General features: G+C 42.2%; 1 protein-coding gene across 1 annotated transcript in view; it reads left to right on the top strand.

Annotated features, from left to right (window-relative positions):
- The first annotated feature begins 664 nt into the window (after positions 1 to 664).
- LOC111974119 (kalirin) overlaps positions 665 to 24,153 on the top strand; it is a 280,207-nt gene continuing 256,718 nt past the window's right edge. The window contains exon 1 of the mRNA XM_070446990.1: positions 665 to 1,380. Coding sequence (XP_070303091.1) covers positions 1,314 to 1,380 — 67 coding nt within the window. The 5' untranslated portion in view covers positions 665 to 1,313. The remainder of the gene's footprint in view (positions 1,381 to 24,153) is intronic.

The following is a 24,153-nucleotide window of genomic DNA, read 5'->3' as shown; positions in this document are numbered from 1 at the left end:
ATGTTGAGGGAAGGCTACACACATGTTTAATTAAAATTGATCCGAAACTGCTCTCAAGAAACGGGGTAGTATGAATAGAATGAGATTTGGAAAAGTGTTTCCATATATAATTGACTCTTAATTAGGCCTATGATGAGATGTTACGATAGGGGGCATCAAGGGGACAACGGGAGAGTGCCTTTGAATAACGGGACGTGCTTTGTCAAATCATGGGGTGGGAGAGGTAGCTGGTAGGCCAATGGACTAACATTAGTTGTTTATCGCACTACATATAGAAATGGAGTTATCACATTGAATTGTGTAGGCTTCAAGCACACATTGCAGAGCAGTAGCCTATCTTTATTGTGACGATCTAATCAAATCAAATTGTATTGGTCACATACACATATTTAGCAGATGCTTTTGCGGGTGTAGCGAAAGGCTTGTCTTTCTATTTGGCAGGGTGATTTTTATATTTTGCTATCTATGTTGAGAGAAAATACATAGGCTATTGGTTTGAATAAAGGGGTTGTGTCTAATCCCCAAATAAGTAATATATTGCGGCTTCTTGTCAACTTTCTCCACAGCAGTGTATTCACCTCAGCAATCTAGTGAAAGGGGAAAGGAGTGTGTTTAGGGGGCGAGGGTATAGGGGCGGAGGGGTATGCTTCTGTGCTATTGTTGGAAATACACCCTGCTGTTCCAGGCTGTGCTGATACAGCTCCTATCTGCGCGATRAGCGGGTTTTTACAATAAACAAGAAGGCGAGGGATTTGGGGGTTAGATACGGACTTCGTACTATTATGATTTTTTTTTTCTGTTAACGACTTAGGTTATATATGTAAAATCATGTTGGTGTTTTTTCCATAGCCAAACCAATTTCATTAGGCAGCTTTCGTGACATCACTGGAAGGAACTGCCAAGAAATCGTTCTAATGCAACCATATGCCGATGCCTTGACTTTATAGGCTACTGCTAATTTTCTGGGATGCTCTGGGCTATATCATACTCAAGACGTGGGGCGTTTAGTGTAAATCCGCTGTTTTCCCAGCAGAACAACCCATTTGAAATCGTACGGTATCTTCATTTTGTCACACGCGCCTTTGGTTCCTTTTGTGGCGCCGGGGCTGCGAAAGGAGGAGGTTGAATTTGAAACAATAGAGCGCAAAATACAGCCCAAGCACAAGGACGGAAACCCACCACTGAACAGCGAGCGCCTGTGACAAAGAACTCAAGAACATGAAGAAGCCAGCTCGCGCTGCACTGATTTGGTTGAAGTAATCACTGGATATATTTCGGGCTACATTGTCTCTTGAAATCCTCAAGCAGAAAACATGAATTCTGCTGAAGCAGCCGAGGAGGGACCGAATGATTCAGATACGGATGCGTTTTTCAAAACAGGTAGGATGAAAGTACAATATTTGAAACCCTTTATTTCAGTGAAGTGAAACGTTTTGATACATGCAATGCTGGATGGGGTAAGCTATTGTTTTGAACCTATGTTAAATCATCTCTTGCCGTASCCCCAATTGGTCTATGTTGGAGGACGTGAGTCCCTCGGCTTAGGTACCAGTTCTCAAATCTAATGAGCACTAAATATAAGAAATGTGCTATTCATTGACACTGTGTAAGCATTGAATTGAGGATATCTGTAGAATTACGTGATATGTTGTTGTTATAACGTATATCATATGTGTGTGTATAAGGGACACACTGTTGCTTTTGTTGGACATGTATTTACCTTCTACATTCATTATTCCACCACCTTGAACTAATGACTCACCTCACACACGGGCACACACACACTCAAAAAATATACTGTGTGTGTGTGTGTTGTAAACACTTGTCACCAGAAGAAGTTGACAGCTTGGGATGATCTTGTGCCATCTATCAACCAGCACTGGACTGCTTAAATGAGTGGCTGTCGGTTACTGGGGGACTCCATCAGAGGGGAAAGGCAGTTTCTCAAGGAACAACCCTGACACTCTGACACTTGTCATGTTTAGAGTCTCTTCCCAGCACCATGTGGGTTTAGGATCTGAGACTGTATTTCTGCGTAGTCTGCTGTGCCTGTGTGTGTGTGTGTGTCTGTCTGTCAAACACATTCTGTATGCTCTACTGGAGAAGGGGGACACACCCTGCCTCTCCATCTCACTGTAGTCTAGTGCATGGGAATCACACCCAGCTCTGCCGCCACACACCCACTAGTTTTCATCTCACATGAATATACATATATTATTATTATACCTTTATTTCAACAAGGAACACAGACTGAGACCAAGGTCTCTTTTACAGCTGGGCCCTGCGTATACATGTTTACACATACAGTTTAGGTACAATGATTAAGAAACTACACAAGACAAACAAAACGATCACAGATAACACAAAAAGAAATACAGCAGCAGATTATTACATTTACACATAGGTTATTCCCCTAACAGCACAAGAACTTGCATTACCCGAAACAGTTACAAGCAATACAAAAATAAAATACCTCCAATAAATATTTAAAATGGGCAATATATATATATTTACAGCTTAATCAGTGGGATAAGTGGTTATTGGAGCCTGGCAAATACTAGGACTGTGTCCCAAATGGCACTCTATTCCCTATATAGTGCACCATACTAATTTTGACCAGAGCCCACAGGGTACCCTAGTCTTTTAGTCGTGGCTGTCTGACTGTGTCCCAAATGGCACTCTATTCCCTATATAGTGCACCATACTAATTTTGACCAGAGCCCACAGGGTACCCTAGTCTTTTAGTCGTGGCTGTCTGACTGTGTTCCCTCCTTTTTTGTATGTCAGTTTTAGAATGAGAGTAGGAACTCCTTCCTCTTGCTTTAATGGAAGGTAATACGGGAGAGGCTCTTACTGTTTTCATGCAAAGCATCTTCTTTGTGGTCTATCAGGAAGCCGCCTTAGTGGGGTGGGGAGCAGATGAGAACCAGGAAGTGGGACAAAACACAAGCTGGTGGAAAAGTGGAGCCCCAGCCCTTAAGACATCGTGCCTTTGGCGTCAAGGTGTACGGAACCACACCAGCACTGTCTTTTTCTTCCTCTACGCCGAAATGGAATTGAAATGACTCACAGATGGCGAGATCCGTAAAAGCCACCGGCGAGGAATATTACTTTTCTGTGGTGGTACAGTGGAGACCATGCGAGGACACCTGCTCCTGTTTCTCCCTCGGTCTGTCATTGATAGTTCTATTGATACACCATGACAGGACCTACCCTGGGGGCAGGCAGGCAGGGGGTAGAGACCATAAACCATAATGGCCTCACTCAACCACAGCACCAACCATGAGTGGGTGTTTACCACGAGAGAAAGATATTATGTGGCTGAATGCGCTGTAATCCAATCACAACGGCCGGCTGAAAGAGCGCTACAGTGGGTTTATGTCCTGAGCCACACATGAGTCTCCATGCCTGCTCATTCAGAGCTTAGAGGTAGATTAACCTTGAATGCTAACTTTAATTCTCCACTCTTTGTAAAGTGGCTTCTGAGTAGAAGTATTTTCTCGCATACAGGACATATGTCTTTCACCTGCAAGGTTCACAAAGTCATCAGAGAGCCTGGTGGAAATGTATTTCTCCCTCCGTCTGCCTTTTCGATATGTAATTGGTAGCCATGGCAATCACTTCGCTGGGTAATTTCGCCTGCTGCCCCTGGCTTTCAACAAATAGCGCCCGAGCAGAGCAAGGGCCATCATTAGTCCAGGTAATAATTGCTGGAGATTGACAGAGGCAAGCTCGTGGATCAATATCTGAATTGCTCTAAGCATTTCAGTCTGCAGGAAATAAGTCAAGCTGAGAAAAAACACCAGAGCAGCTGGGTCGGAAGGAACTACTTTAGTTGATTGGACCAACATTGTGAATATGAAGTATCAAATCAAATCAAATCAAATTGTATTGGTCACATACACATGGTTAGCAGATGTTAATGCGAGTGTAGGGAAATGCTTGTGCTTCTAGTTCCGACAGTGCAGTAATATCTAACAAGTAATCTAACAAATTCACAACAACTACCGTATACACACAAATGTAAAGGGATGAATAAGACTATGTACATATAAATATATGGATGAGTGATGGCCGTGGGGCATAGGCAAGATGCAGTAGATGGTATAGAATACAGTATATACATTTGAGATGAGTAATGTAGGATATGTAACCATTATTAAAGTGGCATTATTTAAAGTGACTAGTGATACCTTTATTAAGTCCATTTATTTAAGTGGCCAGAGATTTGAGTCTGTATGTTGGCAGTAGCCTCTCTATGCTAGTGAATGCTTTTTAACAGTCTGATGGCCTTGAGATAGAAGCTGTGTTTCAGTCTCTCGGTCCCAGCTTTGATGCACCTGTACTGACCTCGCCTTCTGGATGATAGCGGGGTGAACAGGCAGTGGCTCGGGTGGTTGTTGTCCTTGATGATCCCCCGCTTTGGTAGCGGGCCGTGTCAGTGGCACTGTATTGTCCTCAAAGCGAGCAAAGAAGTTGTTTAATTTGTCTTTGAGCAAGACGTAGCAAGAAGTAGGCAAAAAGTAGACTTACTAACCAAATTAATTGATAACACGACTAGGCCTAAATCTTGGATTAAAACAGGGTTATAAAACCCATTTTATCTCTTCCTTTTTTTTGTTGCATTTTTTTAAAACTGCATAGTTGGTTATGGTCTTGTAAGTAAGCATTTCACTGTAAGGTCTACACCTGTGTATTCGGCGCATGTGACAAATAACATTTGATTTGATAAAAACATGTTTTTTTAGTTACACAGTTCGGAAGTGGCTATGGGGCGTTGTAGAGGGCTAGCTCCATTCATTATTCAAATCCCTGGCCAGTGTGTTGGTGCTAGAGATGAGAGTGAGGTGGAGTGTGTGGTCACACAGCTTGTTCAAATCTGCTAGGGCAGCTGGTTGACCTTAGTGCCCCCAGGACCTTCATTTTCCACTTCATTGTGTGATATAGGACCTGCTCCCTCTCGGGAGACTATGGCTGCATCCCAAATGGCACCCTATTCCCTATATTGTGCACTACTTTAAGAGTACCTAATCCCAAATGGCACCCTATTCCCTATATTGTGCACTACTTTAAGAGTACCTATATAGGAAATAGGGTGCAATTTGGGATGCACAAATGACAAAGACTGCCTGGGCTGGATGGTCATGATACTTAATATCTTAGCTCACAGTCATAGTTTGATGAGGGGCTAGACATTTAATTTAATTTAAAAGCTAAGGTTAACTGTTGATAGTGCCACCTAGTTAATATCAGGCCACTGCAGATGAGGCTCCCCATGCATTCATGCATGTGATTAATGTGTGGTGCTGCACACGATTACATAAAACATTACAATGTAATTGGCTCCCCAGCGACAGGAAAAATATTGACATTAATTCACACAACTGTGAATATACCTCGCTTTGTTTTGTTATTTCTTTTCACTTCATATCCCCTTTAGTAATATACCAAGGCTGTAATAAGCATAATTAAAAGTAATAGATTAAATAAATGATCATCATTGCCATCAGCCAATGTGTATAGGCTACCTCAGTGCAGTGTCTATTTTGCCAGGCCATGCATTGAACATTTAGACAGTATAGCCTTGTCCCCATGCCACTTTACCTACCCCCTGCACATCTGCTCTGACCAAACACAATGCAGGTCTGGGTGTTTTGATCTTGGCACATGAAAGAGAATCTGTGAAAGAGAATGAAACAATACTGACTGAATGGAGTCATGGTGTCCCTGCAGTCTGAGAGCCAGGCAGGCAGACAGGTTCCACCCCATCGGGACAAGCTTTGGCCTGGGTACTGCATCACCGGGCTGCCCCCTCCTCCTGGTAGTCGTACCAGGCCTGGCCCAGCCTGGACCTGGTAGTTAATGACTGCTTAGCTGTGCTGTGCTCCATGCTGCGTGGGTAGCAGGGGGGGAAGAACAATGGGCTCCCATGCCCCCGCTGTCAGCCGGAACAATGGGTGTGTGCTGAGCTGAGGYCCTTCCCCTCTCTCCCCGTCCCCTCTCTCCCTTTCCCTTCTCCCCTCAACCGGCCAGGCACACCAGGCTCAGTCTACGCTGCAATGCACCGCGCCACCAGGGAGGAAAATGGCTAATTTGCCAACGTAAACCACTGGGGTAATAGAGAGAGTGAGATAATTTTGTGAGGATTATTGAGTCATGATCTGACGTGGAGGAGGGAGAGAGGGAGTAAAGAAGAGGGAGAAAGAGGGATGTCCCCCACTTCTAAAAGCAGCAGGCTCCTCACCGCTCATGACGAACCATATGCTGTCAGTGTTTTGTTGGGGGCGGGCTGGTTGGTTAGTCTGAGAGGGTAATGGAGGGAGATCTTATTAGCTGATCCATCACTGCTGCTGCTGGAATATCAAGGCTTTTAGAGAAATTGATAAAGTAGTCGAAGCAGCTCCCTAAGGACAGCATCTGGGCAATTCCACGGTAACAGAATTGCGGTGCGACTCAGATTTTTCACTTAAAATTTATGCCAAACAAAAACCATTGATTTCAAAGTTTAACAWACTGTACAACTCTATGCACAAGGACTACTTTTAACGATTTACACAGACAATTTGACCAAAAAAACATGTTCTGGAAGAACTGTGCGAATGCAAAGTTTGGTAACAGAATTTCAGTAAAATCTCCTTCAGTTTTTTGTGTCCACATTTCTAAAAACTGTTTAATACGTGCTATGAATTAAGATTGAACGATTTCTGAATGGGGTGTCAGCTATGACATGACACATTGACTTTGAAAAAATCTATTTTGGTTATTGAACTACAGTAAGTGAAGTGGATTTACACCCGGTAACGTAATTGCGGTAACAGAATTTCATCATGGGTCCCTGATCTGTAGTACACAGATGCATAATTTTGGATATGAATGTCATTCTCTTCATGGTGATGTATCCTAAATAGGTCCACAAAGTTATAAATATGCAATATCCTCCTATGCATATTTGGGTATTATTCAACAGAATGGCTATATTTTTTATGAGATCTGTCCCCAAACAAGACCAAATTTGGTTGGACCGGACGGGAATCTGAAACATCCATAGACGTCTATGTTTCACAATATTGGACATCAAAGTACAGCACAGTATAGCTCAGTAGACTACAGTAGAGAAAAGTACAGTGCAGTTCAGTATAGTACATTATATAGAGTACTCAACTCTAGTGTGCTCTACTGTGTACTGTACTGAACTGTACTGTACTGTACTGAACTACTTTACTTTTCTTTACTGTACTGAACTCTACTGTACTGAACTACTTTACTTTTCTTTACTGTACTGTACTGTACTACTTTACTTTTCTTTACTGTACTGAACTCGTACTGTACTGAACTACTTTACTTTTCTTTACTGTACTGTACTGAACTCTACTGTACTGTACTACTTTACTTTTCTTTACTGTACTGTACTGTACTGTACTACTTTACTTTTCTTTACTGTACTGAACTACTTTACTTTTCTTTACTGTACTGAACTCTACTGTACTGTACTACTTTACTTGTCTTTACTGTACTGAACTGTACTGAACTACTTTACTTTACTGTACTGAACTCTACTGTACTACTTTACTTTTCTTTACTGAACTCTACTGTACTGTACTACTTTACTTTTCTTTACTGTACTGAACTCTACTGTACTGTACTACTTTACTTTTATTTACTGTACTGAACTGTACTGTACTGTACTACTTTACTTTTCTTTACTGTACTGAACTGTACTACTTTACTTTTCTTTACTGTACTGTACTGTACTACTTTATACTTTACTTTTCTTTACTGTACTGTACTGTACTGAACTACTTTACTTCACTTTACTGTACTGAACTCTACTGTACTGTACTACTTTACTTTTCTTTACTGAACTCTACTGTACTGTACTACTTTACTTTTCTTTACTGTACTGAACTCTACTGTACTGAACTACTTTACTTTTCTTTACTGTACTGAACTCTACTGTAATGTACTACTTTACTTGTCTTTACTGTACTGAACTGTACTGAACTACTTTACTTTACTGTACTGAACTCTACTGTACTGTACTACTTTACTTTTCTTTACTGTACTGAACTCTACTGTACTGAACTACTTTTCTTTACTGTACTGAACTCTACTGTACTGCACTACTTTACTTTTCTTTACTGTACTGAACTCTACTGTACTGTACTACTTTACTTTTCTTTACTGTACTGTACTGTACTACTTTACTTTTCTTTACTGTACTGAACTGTACTGNTACTGTACTGTACTACTTTACTTTTCTTTACTGTACTGTACTGTACTGAACTACTTTACTTTTCTTTACTGTACTGAACTCTACTGTACTGTACTACTTTACTTTTCTTTACTGTACTGTACTGAACTACTTTACTTTTCTTTACTGTACTGTACTGAACTACTTTACTTTTCTTTACTGTACTGAACTCTACTGTACTGTACTGTACTACTTTACTTTTCTTTACTGTACTGTACTGTACTGAACTACTTTACTTTTCTTTACTGTACTGAACTCTACTGTACNCTACTGTACTGTACTGTACTACTTTACTTTTCTTTACTGTACTGTACTGTACTGAACTACTTTACTTTTCTTTACTGTACTGAACTCTACTGTACCGTACTGTCCAAACTTGTGAACCCAACTGTGGTTTGTGACTAGTATGATTTCCCATTCTAGCCATTGCAGAAATTCCATTACCGATTTGGTAACGGAATTTAAAGTTTTAATCACTTAATAATTCATAAACAACATTTATATCAGTAAAAACACTAGAACTAAGTGATAGGTCTACCTTTACTTGTTACTTTGGTGAACTTTTCATTATCCTCTCTCCTCATGGCTCGGTAACTCCAGCCAGTGAGCGACAAAAGAAATGTTGGTAACGGAATTTCAAGGCACAAAGCAATGTTTCTTAAACTTACAGAACGCAAAAAAATGGATCCAAAACGAAATATAAACGTTGATGTTAGTTGGCAGGGGTCTTTACTTCAACATGATTGTGTTTTGATGTATTTCTAATACTTTTGTAATACTTTTGTAATACTTTTTCTGGTAGATGTTTTCTAAGACCTCTTTTTCAGCTGTTTGACCAGAAATCAAATCCTTTGCATATTCCAAATTTTTCAGATGGAAAATGGTTGAAAAATGTACACTGGGTCAGGGTTTCTGTTAGGAAAATGTGGTGCTGGACATTTGACCTGCAGCATTTTAATTTACCGGACATTTGAGAAATGTACCCATATSCATTGGGTGCGTAACTTGGTTAGGCCGTCCACCCACGGTGCTCAGAATGACAGAAATCACATTTAGATTAGGGTAGTTAATCTTAACAGAACATGCAACTCGAGGATGCAACGACGGGCTGCCTTCTTACCGAATTCCGATGCGCACTTTGAAGATGTTAGAGTAACTGTCCACATGTACTTTCCCTCAGCCAACAAGACGAGTAACGAACAGTCAAATCACTAGTCTTTGTCAATCTACTATCCCCTATAGTAGAAAAGATGACCTATTCTATTGGTCAGCTTGTCGATAAAGAAATAGCCTGTTCCAAACAGACTCTGGGACAGTTGTGGGACTATAGATCAACCAGTAGGCCTAGGATACATACATTTAAAAAAAAAAAAGAAAAAAGTCTGATGCAACAGATCAGAATGTTTAGCTTTTAATGTTGATATACTGTTATTTCTTCACATTATAAACGCAGTAATGCGCACAAGGCAGTAGGCTACGTGGGAATCAGTGGAGGCTGGTGGGACGGAGCTATAGGAGGACGGGCTAATTCTAACGAATGGAGTCAAAGGACGTTTACATACATTTTGGTGTGTTTGATACGTTCCATTTATTCCATTCCAGCCATTAAAATAAGCCCGACCTCCTATAGCTCCTCCCCTGGCGCGAATGTTCATTCCATAATGCAATTAGCAGGAAAACACTGACGTCAAAAGGGCATCATGCGAGCGGTTTCATGTGACAGAGATGAAAATATCCGTTAGAAATTTAGAAAGAGGGTAGATCTAATATGCAACAACTAGCATGGGTTGCTAATATGACTAGGATTGTGGCTACCGGACAATGAAAGAAAGTTGATATAAAATAATTGCCTCCACGGATATGGTCTGATTTTGGCTAGGCTACTTTGAAGCAAGGTAAGACGACATGCCTCATATGTATTAAAAAGTTCTGGATTCAAACAATTACATATATGTTTTCAAAATGCATACTGCCTCCAGCTCATTGTAAAGTGGTGTGTGACGCGCTAATGAAACCTGCCTTCCGCTGTCCATGTTTACTGTTTGAGATGCTGTAGCAGCAGCTTTCACAGTCTGACAGATTTTACACTTAAAAGGCTCTGTATCTGTATACTGTAGGCGTGTGATAAATAAGATACATAACGAATATACTGTACACACACACGCCAATTTAATTCCTCTAAATTATGCAAATTAACCTATAGACCGATAAGCATGACCAGTCGAATGTATTTACATCAATGAATAGGCTAAAAAGCATTATTTCCCAATGTTTTTTTTTCTTCTCCCGGACAATTGGCTGGTGGCAATTTCATTTATCGGCTTTTCAATTTTTATCAACCAAAGGCCTGCTATTACCGGCTAACAGAAACCCTGCACTGAGTGCACAAAACATCAAGAACACCTGCTCCATGAAATGGACTGACCAGGTGAATACAGGTGAAAACTATGATCCCGTATTGATATTACTCATTCAATTCACTTCAATCAGTGTAGATGAAGGGGAGCGGAGACAGGGTTAAAGAAGGATTTTTAAGCCTTGAGACTATTAAGACATGGATTGTGTATGTGTGCCATTCAGAGGGTGAATGGGCAAGACGAAATATTGAAGTGCCTTTGAACAGGGTATGGTAGGTAACAGGCGCAGCGGTTTGTGTTCAAGGTGTTCTTAATGTTTTGTACACTCAGTGTATATACGCTTTCATTTCGAAACAATATAGACTCTTAGCTTTCATTTGACACCCAATTTGACACGCTCCTATGAACTTTAGATGTTGGTGCACGTAGGAGTTTTCACGTGGCTATTACCATCTGTGTTTATTCTTTATAAAGAGTCTTAATACCTAACAGGAGTTTAGGTTTGCTTCTACCTGATTGTTTATCAGTAGTGGCTTTTGTTGAGTTTTAGTGGGTTGTTGGGTTTTAAGAGGGTTTCATTGCCATTTTCAACCATCATATTTCCTCGTCATATTTAATACGTGTGCTGCTGCACAATTTAAAGCAGTCATTTCAGCAGACATTTCAGTCATGTCATTTCAGTATGCCAAAAGCAATACAGTGTGAGGAATGGCAGTAAAGGGTTACATCTCACAGGGACTATTATCCATTTCTGCTGGGAATTTGCATGACTAACTAATTCTAAACAAATCTCAATGTAATTGGTGCTGTGATAACTCTACACTTGTYTTGAATGAATGTTGAATGAATGTAGGCCTACTTTCTAATCTAGATGTATGGTAATGGAATTTTGTAACATTTTGGGTACTTTATTCAGTAAGGTATCAGTGTCTGCACTGTTAATGGCATGGGTGCTTGAGACTCCACTCTGACTTATGATTTACAGGCTGCATCTCACATGGCACCCTATTCCCTATATAATGCACTGCTTTTGACCATGGCTCTAGTCAAAAGTAGTAAACTAAATAGGAAATTGGGTGCCATTTGGGACATAGGCTTAGCAACCAGTTAGACCACTTGRTCAGCCCTTCTATGCTGCCCAGTTTAATGTATTTTATATCCACTCAAGTGGTTAGGCCTATATCATTATTTCTCTCTCTTGTCCATGAAGTCTCAAGCTTTTTGTAAACTCTAGAGAGGAAATGTAGCAAGGCCTCTGAGATTGAAGATGGAAAGCATACAGGTAACTGCCAAAGTAATGGAAACACTTGAGTAAATGAGGGACACATAGTATATTAAAAGCAGGTGTTTACACACAGGTYTGGTTCTTGAGTTAATTAAGCAATTAACATCCCATCATGCTTAGGGTCATGTATAAAGATGCAGGGCAGGGCATTATTTTGGCTTCCACGGCTATGCCCCATAGGATAACAATGCCCCCATCTGAATGGTTTGATAAGCAAGACAAAAATCTAAACCATATGCCATGGCCGTCTCAATCACCAGATCTCAACCCAATTTACACTTATGGGAGCCTGACAAGCCTGACAAGCCGGCCGGAGCCGGCGGGAGCCTGACGAGCCGGCTGAGGCATCTCCGGTAGCGACACCTGGACCCGACGTCACCTACAACAACAACAACAACAACAACATTATTCTATAACATGTACGCTGGGAGTCAAGTAGTATATTACTGGGTGACTTTGACTTTTTTACTTGAGTCATTTTCTATTACAAGACAACATTTTTATTTTATTTCTCAAATTAATGCATTTTGATTGACTGTCGTTTTATTCTGTTCACGGCCGTTCGTTGTCCATAATTTTCAGTACAGGGTGATAAAATTACCAGTCCCCCTAACACCCCCCGGTGGAAAAAGTACCCAATTGTCATACTTGAGGAAAAGTAAAGATACCTTAACCTGTCTGGGTATTGCAGGGCGCCAAATTCAATCAACAGAAATCTCATAATTCAAATTTCTCAAACATACAAGTATTAGACACCATTTTAAAGATAAACTTCTCGTTAATCCAACCACAGTGTCCGATTTCAAAAAGGCTTTTTGGCGAAAGCAGAACATATCATTATGTTAGGTCAGCAACTAGTCACAGAAAGCATACAGCCATTTTCCAACCAAAGATAGGAGTCACAAAAAGCAGAAATAGAGATAAAATTAATCACTAACCTTTGATATTCTTCATCAGATGACACTCCCGTTACAACATGTTACACAATACATGTATGTTTTGTTCGATCAAGTTCATATTTATATCCAAAAACCTCAGTTTACATTTGGCTTTGCCTCCAAAACATCCCGTGAATTTGCACAGAGCCACATCAATTTACAGAAATACTCATAATACACTTTGATAAAAGATACAAGTATTATGCACAGAATTATAGATATATTTCTCCTTAATGCAACCGCTTTGTCAGATTTCAAAAAAGCTTTACGGAAAAAGCAAACCATGCAATAATCTGAGTACGGCGCTCAGAGACCAAAACAAGCCAAACATATATATATATACCCGCCATGTTGCGGAGTCAACAGAAGTCAGAAATGGCATTATAAATATTCACTTACCTTTGATCTTCATCAGAATGCACTCCCAGGAATCCCAGTTCCACAAAAAATGTTTAATTTGTTCCATAAAGTCCATCATTTATGTCCAAATACCTCCTTTTTTTTGCGCGTTTAGCCCAGTAATCCAAATGCTCATTGCGCGATCGCTTAGTTCAGACCAAAAGTCAAAAAAGTCATATTATAGTTCGTAGAAACATGTCAAACGAAGTATAGAATCAATCTTTAGGATGTTTTTATCATAAATCTTCAATAATGTTCCAACCGGAGAATTCCTTTGTCTTCAGAAATGCAATGGAACTCAAGCTAACTCTCATGTGAATGCGCATGGTCAGCTCATGGCACTCTGGGAGAGACCTTACTCAATCCCCTCTCATTCGCCCCCACTTCACAGTAGAAGCATCAAACAAGGTTCTATAGACTGTTGACATCTATTGGAAGCCTTGGGAAGTGCAATTTGACCCCATAGACACTGTATATTCGATAGGCAAAGAGTTGAAAAACTACAAACCTCAGATTCCCACTGCCTGGTTGGATTTTTCTCAGGTTTTCGCCTGCTATATGAGTTCTGTTATACTCACAGCCATCATTCAAACAGTTTTAGAAACTTCAGAGTGTTTTCTATCCATCTACTAATAATATGCTTATATTAGCAACTGGGACTGAGTAGCAAGCAGTTTACTCTGGGCACCTTATTCATCCAAGCTACTCAATACTGCCCCCAGCCATCATCTCTGTACTCTGCCTTTCTGTCTGGCTTGAGCTCACACTCTTCCTAGCGAATTTGCAACATTGTATCAACATCCAGCTCGCAGTTTCTTTATGAGTTTGTGACAGACACTGCAGTATTTGTGCAGGGGAGAGAAACTATGTTCAGGTATTTTATACACTTTTTCTTGATTTATCTCCCTAAAAGTGAACTGACATAAATGGCCTACGAGTTCACCAAGGAGGAGTAACCTATTTAGCTAGCTAGCTAGCTAGATAAAGTATGCTCACTTCCTCGAGGGCGAGTAGCTTAGCTAACAAACGGCTAACGTTCGCTAGCTTAAAATGCTAAAATTGGTGCAAATCAAGCTATCTATCTGGCTAGCAAAGATAACTAGCTATTTTACAAAGCCAAAGAGGCATAGGCAAGTAGAAAAATGAGGCAACGCTGAAACAAGAGATGTTGACAAGTCAGAGAGAGACATGTAGGATGTGCCTGGGACAAGAGCCAGCTTTGACTTGGTAGGACATAATTCCTTCTTGTATAGTTGTTAATAATAATACTACTAATAATATTTATTTTATATAGTGCTTTTCATTACAAACAGAATCTCAAAGGTGCTTTTTTTTTATTCCCAGAAAAACAGATGGCAGATTCTTGGGCGATTTGGCTTTCACAGCTTCAGATTATTTTGTTGAACAATTATAATGACTACTGTGGTCATTTCATTTGCCTGACAATGAATTGTTACTCCAAATTCCGTGATCAACTTCTTTAATATGGAGGCATCGGTTGTCCTCAAAATCAAGAACAGAACTCCAATAATTCATCAATGTTGACTTAGATTTTGACTTCCTTCCTGGTCCACAGTGATTTGGAAATGGGACTGGTGGTGGCGTAGGTGGTCAATAAAATACCCAAAACAATATTGATTTGGAGCACCAGTCCTGTTTTGGACAGATGGGTCCACTGACTCAGACTATCTCGGTGACTCCAGCCAATGGGGGACAGTGCTACTGATGTAATGGCAGTGGTCCGTTGTTTGGCTCAGGGAGTCGGTGGTAAACTAATTACATGGGGGGTCAAGCACGGCACTGCCCCCTGAAAAAGTCAAATTAACCACTCATAGCAGTAATGTGAGGATGATAGTCGGATGGCTGGGTCCCGAGTGGCTTCCTACGAGATAAGGGCACACAATGGCAGAGTGGAACAGGATCAGGCGCAGCCTGCTGGTGGTGTGTGTGTGTGTGTGCGTGCGTGCGTGCGTGGGTGGGTGGCGAGATTATACTCTCAAACACCACTCCACACCAGGAGTCCATCGGGAAGGAAAGCATGCCAACCAGAGGATACAATTGGATGATGAGCTCTTGACTTTCTCTCGGGTAGGACTGGCTCTTACACAGGCCCATAGGGAAACCCCCTCTTCACCATCCCTCTGTCTGTCTAGCCACCAAGAACAGGGGATTCAGAGGAGTGGCGAGGAGACTCAGCGGTGGTCTGAGTCTCAATGTCTGTTGTTTTGCCTCGTAATGAAAAACATTGCTTTTGAGACCCCCTCTCATGCCAGTGTCTATATCTGGCTGCAGGATTCTCGGGTGGCTAATAGCCATGATATAATGAGAAAATGAAAATGGATATGAGCGAGTCATTTCAAGGGAAAGCTCAAACATTCTGCTGTTGTTATTGCTCTCCTCCGTCAGGAACGGACCCCTGATCCTCAGTCCCTGTCCTGGTCATGGATGCAGTGTCTGTGTGTGCGCTTGCGTGCGTGTGTATTTGTGCACATGCGTACAGTATGTGTGTGTTTGCCTTAACCCCTGACCTCCCTCCTCTCTGAGCACTCAGCCCTGACTCACCCCGTCAGCCACAAGGTCACATGGGAGGGAGCTGGAGAGAGCACTCATTAATTTTTCATCATATCCTGCTCTGCTCACTCCAGTCAACTCACTGTATTCCTCCTCTGTGTTCCAAATGGCACCCTATTACGCTGTATACTAAAGATGCCCCTGCAGCATCAGCTGTGTTGCTTTATCTTGACAAGACGCCTTTGGGAGAAGGTAGGGGGTTCTTGAAGGCTTCTGTTTCGGACGATGATTAATCTCCATCACAGAAATGGCTCTTAGGGCTGCTGCACATAAACCTGTCCCACAGTGTAGGTCTGTGGGACAAACTAAAAGGCTGTATGATGCCAGCAGTGAAGACCTGTTCATAAATAGCCTGTTAGAAAGTGCAGAGTGTTTTCAGCACACTTCCCACAAGATTGGTCTGGTGTCAGCATGCACAGAAAAAGCCCTGGGTAAGCCAAATAAGGGGAGGAGACAGCCAGAGAGCCAGAATCACACTGTCGAAGGAAAGATGCTTTGCTTAACGCTTTTCCAAGACCTTATTTCACTGTAACTGAAGCAGGGACGATTGATAGAAATGGATGTGAACAGGGTGTTAGAGACGCCCCATAGAAATATTACAGGAAGTGATGTCTGTAAAATGCCAGTAAAGCACTCACCTCTACATCTTTGTACGCTCTCTGATAACTGTAACAGGCACAGCTGTGTGCAGTGTTGCACACCACTACTATACACACCCGAGTAGAACAAAGCTGTAGTAACAGCACGTTAACAGCAGTAACAGTATCTATACTGAAGTACTCTGCTGTTACTGTTGTAATGACAGTGTTACCGCACAGGTATAAGAGTGAGTCAATGTAAACTTCTTATCACCAAAAGAGTGAAGGTGTCTCTAACATGTGGGAACCCAGTTGAGTGGGGAGAATATAGGCCTAAAATGAGTAACCATATGCTTGCGATTAGGTGTGTGACTAGGAGTGGAAGCCCACTGATGAATTTAATACAGTCTTCCTCAAAACATAACAAACCAGCAAGGCTAAAGCAAACAAAATACTTTATTCTCTCCTCACGTCAGCCACACAAACTTTTCTGATGCAGAACTACTTTTAGACTGGTTTCCCCTAAAGATTATGGCATTTCAAATATTAATGCCCATTGGTCTCGTCGCACTGCAAGCCACATTTGTTCTCTGTACCTTTTCCATCGTTTCCAGGGTTGCATCCCAAATTGCACCATATTTATTACATAATGCACTACTTTTGCCCATAGGCTCTGGTCAAAACTAGTGCACTATGTAGGGAGTAGGGTTCCATTTGGAACGGAACTCAGTTCTCACTGGGCTCCTGACTGCAGTGTACAGGCCAAGATCCAGACCCAAGTTGCTTCCCAAATGGCACCTTATTTCCTTCATAGTGCACTACTTTTGATCTGGGCCCATTGAGCTGGTCCGCTGCCGTGTACTTTGGCCTGAGCAGGGCCATGTTGATGACTCCTCGGGGCTAGCTGGCACGGCCTGGTCTGAAACATGATTACAATGAAAGCCCAGCTGACTGCCATCATTATTAATGGGCTGACCTTTCACAGTGACCTTCGCTGTGTGTTCATTGTTAAACAAGCCAGTTGTAGATGTGCAGTTTGCGACATGCCGGGGTGTACTACTCCAGTATGTACACTGAATTACCAAAAGTACGTGGACACTTGCTCGTCGAACATCTCATTACAAAATCATGGGCATTAATATGGAATTGGTCCCCCCATTTTGCTGCTATAACAGCCTCCACTCTTCTGGGAAGGCTTTCCACTAGATGTTGGAATATTGCTGCAGGGACTTGCTTCCATTCAGCCACAAGAGCATTCGTGAGGTCGGGCACTGATGTTGGGCGATTAGGCCTGGCTCGCAGTAGGCGTTCCAATTCATCCCAAAGGTGTTCGATGCGGTTGAGGTCAGGGCTCTGCAGAACAGTCAAGTTCTTTCACACCGATCTCAACAAACCATTTCGGTATGGACCTCGCTTTATGCCCGGGGGCATTGTCATGCTGAAACAGGAAAGAGCCTTCCCCAAACTGTTGCCACAAAGTATGGAAGCACAGAATCATCTAGAATGTCATTGTATGCTGTAGCCTTAAGATTTCTCTTCACTGGAACTAAGGGGCTTATCCTGAACCTTGAAAAACAGCCGCAGACCATTATTACTCCTCTACCAAGCTTTACAGTTGCCACTATACTTTGGGTAATGTAGCGTTCTCCTGGCATCCACCAAACCCTGATTTGTTCGTCGGACTGCCAGATGGTAAAGCGTGATTCATCACTCCAGAGAACGCGTTTCCACTGCTTGGCATTGCGCATGCTGATCTTAGGCTTGTGTGCGGCTGCTCGGCCATGGAGCTCTTGAAGAACAGTTCTTGTGCTGACATTGCTTCCAGAGGCATTTTGGAACTCGGTAGTGTGTGTTGCAACTGAAGACAGACGATATTTACACGCTACACGCTCCCCATTCTGCGGTCCCATTCTATGAGCTTGTGTGGCCTACCACTTCGCGGCTGAACCGGTCACGCCCTGAGAGATCCTTTTTATGTCTCTATTTTGGTTTGGTCAGGGTGTGAGTTGGGGTGGGTATTCTATGTTCTATTATTTGTATTTCTATGTTTTGGCCGGGTAGGGTTCTCTATCAGGGACAGCTGTCTATCGTTGTCTCTGATTGAGAACCATACTTAGGTAGCCCTTTTTCCTACCTGTCTTTGTGGGAAGTTTACTTTGTTTATGGCTCATAGCCTTTAGCTTAACGGTTTGTTTTTGTAGTGTTTATTGTTTTGTTCTGCGTTTTTTCTAATGAAGAGAAAATGTACGCTTACGACGCTGCACCTTGGTCCAGTTCATTCAACAGCCGTGACAGAACCGTTGTTGCTCCTAGACGTTTCCAATTCACAATAACAGCACTTACAGTTGACCGGGGCAGCTCTAGCAGGGCAGAAATTTGGCAAACTGACTTGTTGGAAAGGTGGTGTCTTATGACGGTGCCACGTTAAAAGTCACTGAGCTCTTCAGTAAGGCCATTCTACTACCAATGTTTTGTCTATGGAGATTGCATGGCTGTGTGCTCAATTGTATACACCTGTCATCAACAAGTGTGGCTGAAATAGCCGAATCCACGAATTTGAAGGGGTGTCCACATACTTTTGTGTGTGTGTGGACCATGCTGCTGCTGCTTCTCATCTACGTGTGGGAGTGATGAAAACAGCATCATGTCGATGACATCATTGATATGCGTGTTCCTCTGAGGATCTGTAGTGTGGACTGAATTATCCTGGCTCTACTCAACACCACATTAAACATATCAACCTATCTTTGAGTGGAAACAGACAAAGACTCAGCAATAATCCATGTTTGCTATCGTTGTTTTCTTTGTGGTTGCATGGCTGAATACCTCCTTTGGTTTTGTTCTGATTCAGTGTTGATTTTTATATATATATTTTATTTAACTAGGCAAGCCAGTTAAGAACAAATTCTTATTTACAATTACGGCCTACACCGGCAAAACTCGGACGACGCTGGGCCAATTGTGCACCGCCCTATGGGACCCCTAATCACGGCCGGATGTGATGCATCCTGGATTCGAACCAGGTACTGTAGTGACACCTCTTGCAATGAGCTGCAGTGCCTTAGAACGCTGCGCCACAATGGGCCCAGATTTGGTCTGTGATTGTCGATGAAAGGATCTCTAAGTAAATCACATGCATTTTAAAAGACACACAAAATCTATATGGACTGGCTTGCAGGAGATAACAACCATAAGACTTTAAGTGTCACGCCCTGGCCATAGAGAGGCTTTTATTCTCTATTTTGGTTAGGCCAGGGTGTGACTAGGGTGGGCCGGGTATGGTTCTCAATCAGGGGCAGCTGTCTATCGTTGTCTCTGATTGGGAATCATACTTAGGCAGCCTGTTTTGCCACCTTAGGTTGTGGGATGTTGTTTTTTGTTAGCTCTGAGAAGCCTTCAGAACGTGACGTTCGTTATTCTTTTGTTGTTTTGTTTGGGTGTTCTGAGTAAATAAAGTATCATGAACACGTACCACGCTGCACCTTGGTCCACTTCTTCCGACGGGCGTTACATCAAGTTCTATTAGCAAGTAGAGTTATGTACTGTACATGCCCCTCTCACAGTGCACAGTAAAAACCCAGGGTTGTATTGGAGGTGAGCTTTAGCAATATCACAGGTTTTACGTCTGCTGGAAGGTAGGGTTACACACACTCAAGTATTACTACGGATCCCCCACAAGGTACACTGCTGAGTTCACTGCACTGGACCCATAATACCCATATATTAGAGCTTACTAGAAACATCTGGAGATGCCATTCACCCAGGGAGAGGCCAGATCACCACATCTAGTGAAAAAGCCTTTAGACTTTACCCAAGTAGGAAAATACGTCTTACAGATCAACGGTACAGAGCTGGTGCTCGCCCAATCATGGATGCCTGCTCTTAGACTGGGTGTGCGTCCCAAATGACACCCTATTTCRGATTTAGTGCACTGCTTAGTGCACTATAGGGCCCTGATCAAAAGTAGTGCACTATAAAGGGAATAGGGTGCCATTTGGGACGCAGCCTGTGAGCACTACAGTGAGGCCACGATGGGTCCCTCATTCCACCCATCTCCCTTTGTGAGAGGGAATTGGGAATGGACTCAATCAGCTGATTCAGATGTGTGAATGGCGTGTCATCCAGGATCTGTAAAGAAGTTAAAAGGTGGTGAGCACATGCTGCCGAACGCGAAGTGGCCGGGCCTGATTGCTGTGTTTAATACCAGACTTGGAGTGCTGTAATGGTCYAGTTCGCCCAGCATATATTAATGAACGCACTGGGAGCATTGGCACCAGAGCTGTGCAGCTGCAATGCCAGGATAAACTAACCGTGTGATAAAAGTCTCAGTGAAGGAGAGAGAGAGAGGAGTAAGAGCCAACCCCATTCCACTCCAAGCCTGATCATTGGGCCCTTTTCAAAGGATCAAAGCAAAGAAGCGGCATGTACTCATTTCAGTGTGGATGCACACACAGGAATCAACCTAAGTTATTRGTGAAATAAAGAAGTGTTTTGCACTTAGACGACGGATACTACATGACTAATCACAAATACCAACGAAATGGAGCATCTAAAGGACATGTTTGGCTGCAAAGCTATTAAACCGAATGTAATCAATAGCGTGCCACAGTCACATTGTCATTCAAGCAACACTTTCTGTTTGATTTCTGGCCTCAGGCTGTTTGAATTAAACGCACACTTGGGTTTCTGTTAGTCATTGGCCCCTGTCGGCACTATTTCATGCCACCTGGGTTGATGGTGTGCCAATGTACAGCTCACAGCCACCAAATAATCTATTAGCGTGATGGAAAAAGAAATGGATGTTTAACAAGTGTTGGCTAATTACTTATCTCACTTTGAAGCCTCATTCACCATCACTGTTCTGCAGATGAAGTGTCCCACCTGGCTAAACAGACTCTAGTTGAACTGAATATGCCTGCAATCCTATCAGAACTAAAACACAATTGATTACAATACGATTCATTCCATTTTATACACCAGTGCACAGAACGTTGTGCTACTGTAGTGTGTTAAAGTTAAAAGTTATGTAGTTTAAGCCATTTGGTCAGGAAGCAAACAGGAATCTGCTCCTTGTGAAATTGTGATGATGGCGCTGGAYAGGGATGGTTTCAAAATATGGCAGGGAGTTAAACTCCACATGTAGGCTTTTTGTGAGGGAAAGATTCAGATTCAAAGTGTCAAATGTGAAATGTGTTCATTTGACTTGGATGGCTTTCTCTGCCTGGCTGCTTTTATTCATAGAAGATGAAGTCCGGTGGGCATTGCATGCAGCGGTTTGTGTGTATCCTAGACCTAGATGCTTGGAAAAAGGCTGCATTGCCTCTGACATAAAACGCTCCTTTAAATTTCCCCCATGCCTCCTTATGGAGATGATAGACAGAGCAATTCTATTTGCTTCTCCCACAAATTGAGTTTTGCCAGCTATGCAGTGCAGTAGCTATGTCTTCTGGCAGGGGATCGGCGGATTTCTCACCATGTTGCCAACTATGTGTGGTCAATTTAAATTGCCCTATTCTTTTTCAATTGGGCGGGGGAATAATGAATTTCTCAACTGGAGTTCTTCTAAGGAGCTATACAGTGGCCTCGCTTACAAACACATGCATTGCTGCGTCAGAGTGTCAACTACTTCCTTCCCAAATTGTATTTAAAAACAGATGTCACAAGCAATTAAAGCTAATTTACTCCTGGGGTTTTATTTTGACATTCTTGCGCTGTCATTGTGGATACAGGCTGGCTGTACGAAAAGAGAAGGACTGACTGTGTCAAACCATGATTGACTAAACAGATCCTGCAAATGGGGCCCTGTGTCGATTTTATTAATAGAACAAAGAGGATAGCTTGACCAATGGCTTTTCAGTCGAGGGCAGAAATCAACCAAATGAACTCAGCTATTGAACTCTCATAGCAGGACTGCTGCTATGATCAAGGGCCTTGGTTTGAAATATTGACAGTGATAGCAGCACATGGGATGCTAATCATGCTATGCTACAAAGCTATAGGACAGATGTGGAGGACAGGGCAGTATTATGATGAAAGCTGGATTAACTATTTACAGGACTTCTCTTTTGAATGACTCAATTGGCCTTTTTATTTCAATCATAAAGTAGACAGAAAACCTAGTTTATCAGAAACATTCACCACATGAGCTGTTCATAGGACAAACTGTTGGCAGTTGGTAGGCTATTTGGCGCCAGTGTGTACCTGGTTGTCATGTCTCTGTTAAGGGGTCCAGCAGCAGCTGGTGTCTAGTTCATGTAAGCACATGTCCTCTCTAGTCATCTGGTCCGAAGGCCCACTCCATTCCTCCCTATACACTTCAGCCCTCCACTCACAAGGCCAACCAGCTGTTCTGTCTGAGAAAACTGATAGGCTACATTTGACTGGAATTAAAATAAAGATAAGACAAATATTGGGCACGGCATTACCTACGGGAAACATGTGCCTCTCGTCTAGCTAGCTTGCCAGTCGTGTGGTTTTACTCCCCCTGATAATAAAACAGCAATTGATTGTCTTAGCGGCTGGCCAACGTCTTTTGATGCACCGTCTCTCCCTTTTGCCTTCTTACATTTCCACAGTGGTATTTCTGTCTATTCTATCCGGCGATGTGGTATGTATTTTCCCTCTTATTCTATGACTTGGTTCTGAGCTGAACACATTAGAGTCAAATGCCATTTCATTCCCGGCTCATGTGTGGGATTAGCCAGCTCATAGGGGGAATTACTGCTGGCAGCACAACTGAGCCCCACTGAGCACACGATGGGACTCAGGAAGATGTCAGTAGCTCCAATCAAGTCAGATTGAGTTCAATATCCCCATRCCCCTGGGGCCGCATTTAGAAATGTTGTCTACGCACAAAATATGACCCAAAGCATGCATACGCCAGTTTTCCCACAAAGGTTGGTATTTATCCATTTTGAACTTGACGGGAAAGTGTGTGTATCTCCATGCAAATCTCAGACCAACTTCTACTGTCCGATCCACGTTATTGCAAGCAAATATTGTTATTTTGGGCGAAATGGAGGTGTTTGATGCACGGAATTATAATAATGGTAGGCTAATGAAAACGTTACAACGTAGGCCTAATGATAAAACAGATGCATTTGCCGTTGGTAAGAGATCACATAGCAGCATGTCGCCTAATATATTTATCTTACTTTTATAATATAGGCCTAAATCATAATCATATTGCTGGACATGTCTCACTTTTTCTGACATGACTAGTTTATCCTCACCCCCACAACAAATATTTGGCTACTATTTATTAATCGCTCATTCAATAGCCAACCATTCTCAAAAGTAAATAGACCAGTAGTCTATGACAGTATAGGTAGGCTAAAGTATCCTTGTGCGATAGGAGCGCGACGTCATAGCCTATTTAATCTCAGAGTCTATACCAAAGCAGGAGATATWAACACAATCATGTATTGATGAACAAAATATTGAACAACAATTCGTCWTTTGCATAGAAGTGTGGGCTGTAGGCAGGATTTACCTTTAAATTGTTCAATAGACAATCAATCTAGCAGAATGCGCAGCCAGTGGTTGGCACTTGCTCTAGGCGGCATGCATTTTCAGTTTGAAAAGGTCACTGCAAAAGATTAAAACATTCTACATTCTATGTGCTATTCTGCTAACTGACATGGCCCAGTTCCAACATTTCCAAATGAGGGTGTCTTTGTTACCATAAAAGGTGAAGGTTTTCCAGGTGGGGTTGTAGTGCTCATTCACGAACGCACAAATGTAATATGGCTCTGATTTATCAATGAAAACATGC

This window comes from Salvelinus sp. IW2-2015, linkage group LG2 (genome assembly GCF_002910315.2).
Source record: "Salvelinus sp. IW2-2015 linkage group LG2, ASM291031v2, whole genome shotgun sequence".
NCBI classification, from domain to species: domain Eukaryota; kingdom Metazoa; phylum Chordata; class Actinopteri; order Salmoniformes; family Salmonidae; genus Salvelinus; species Salvelinus sp. IW2-2015.
Note: the sequence above shows the minus strand (reverse complement) of the source record. Positions and strands in the feature narration are given on the sequence as shown.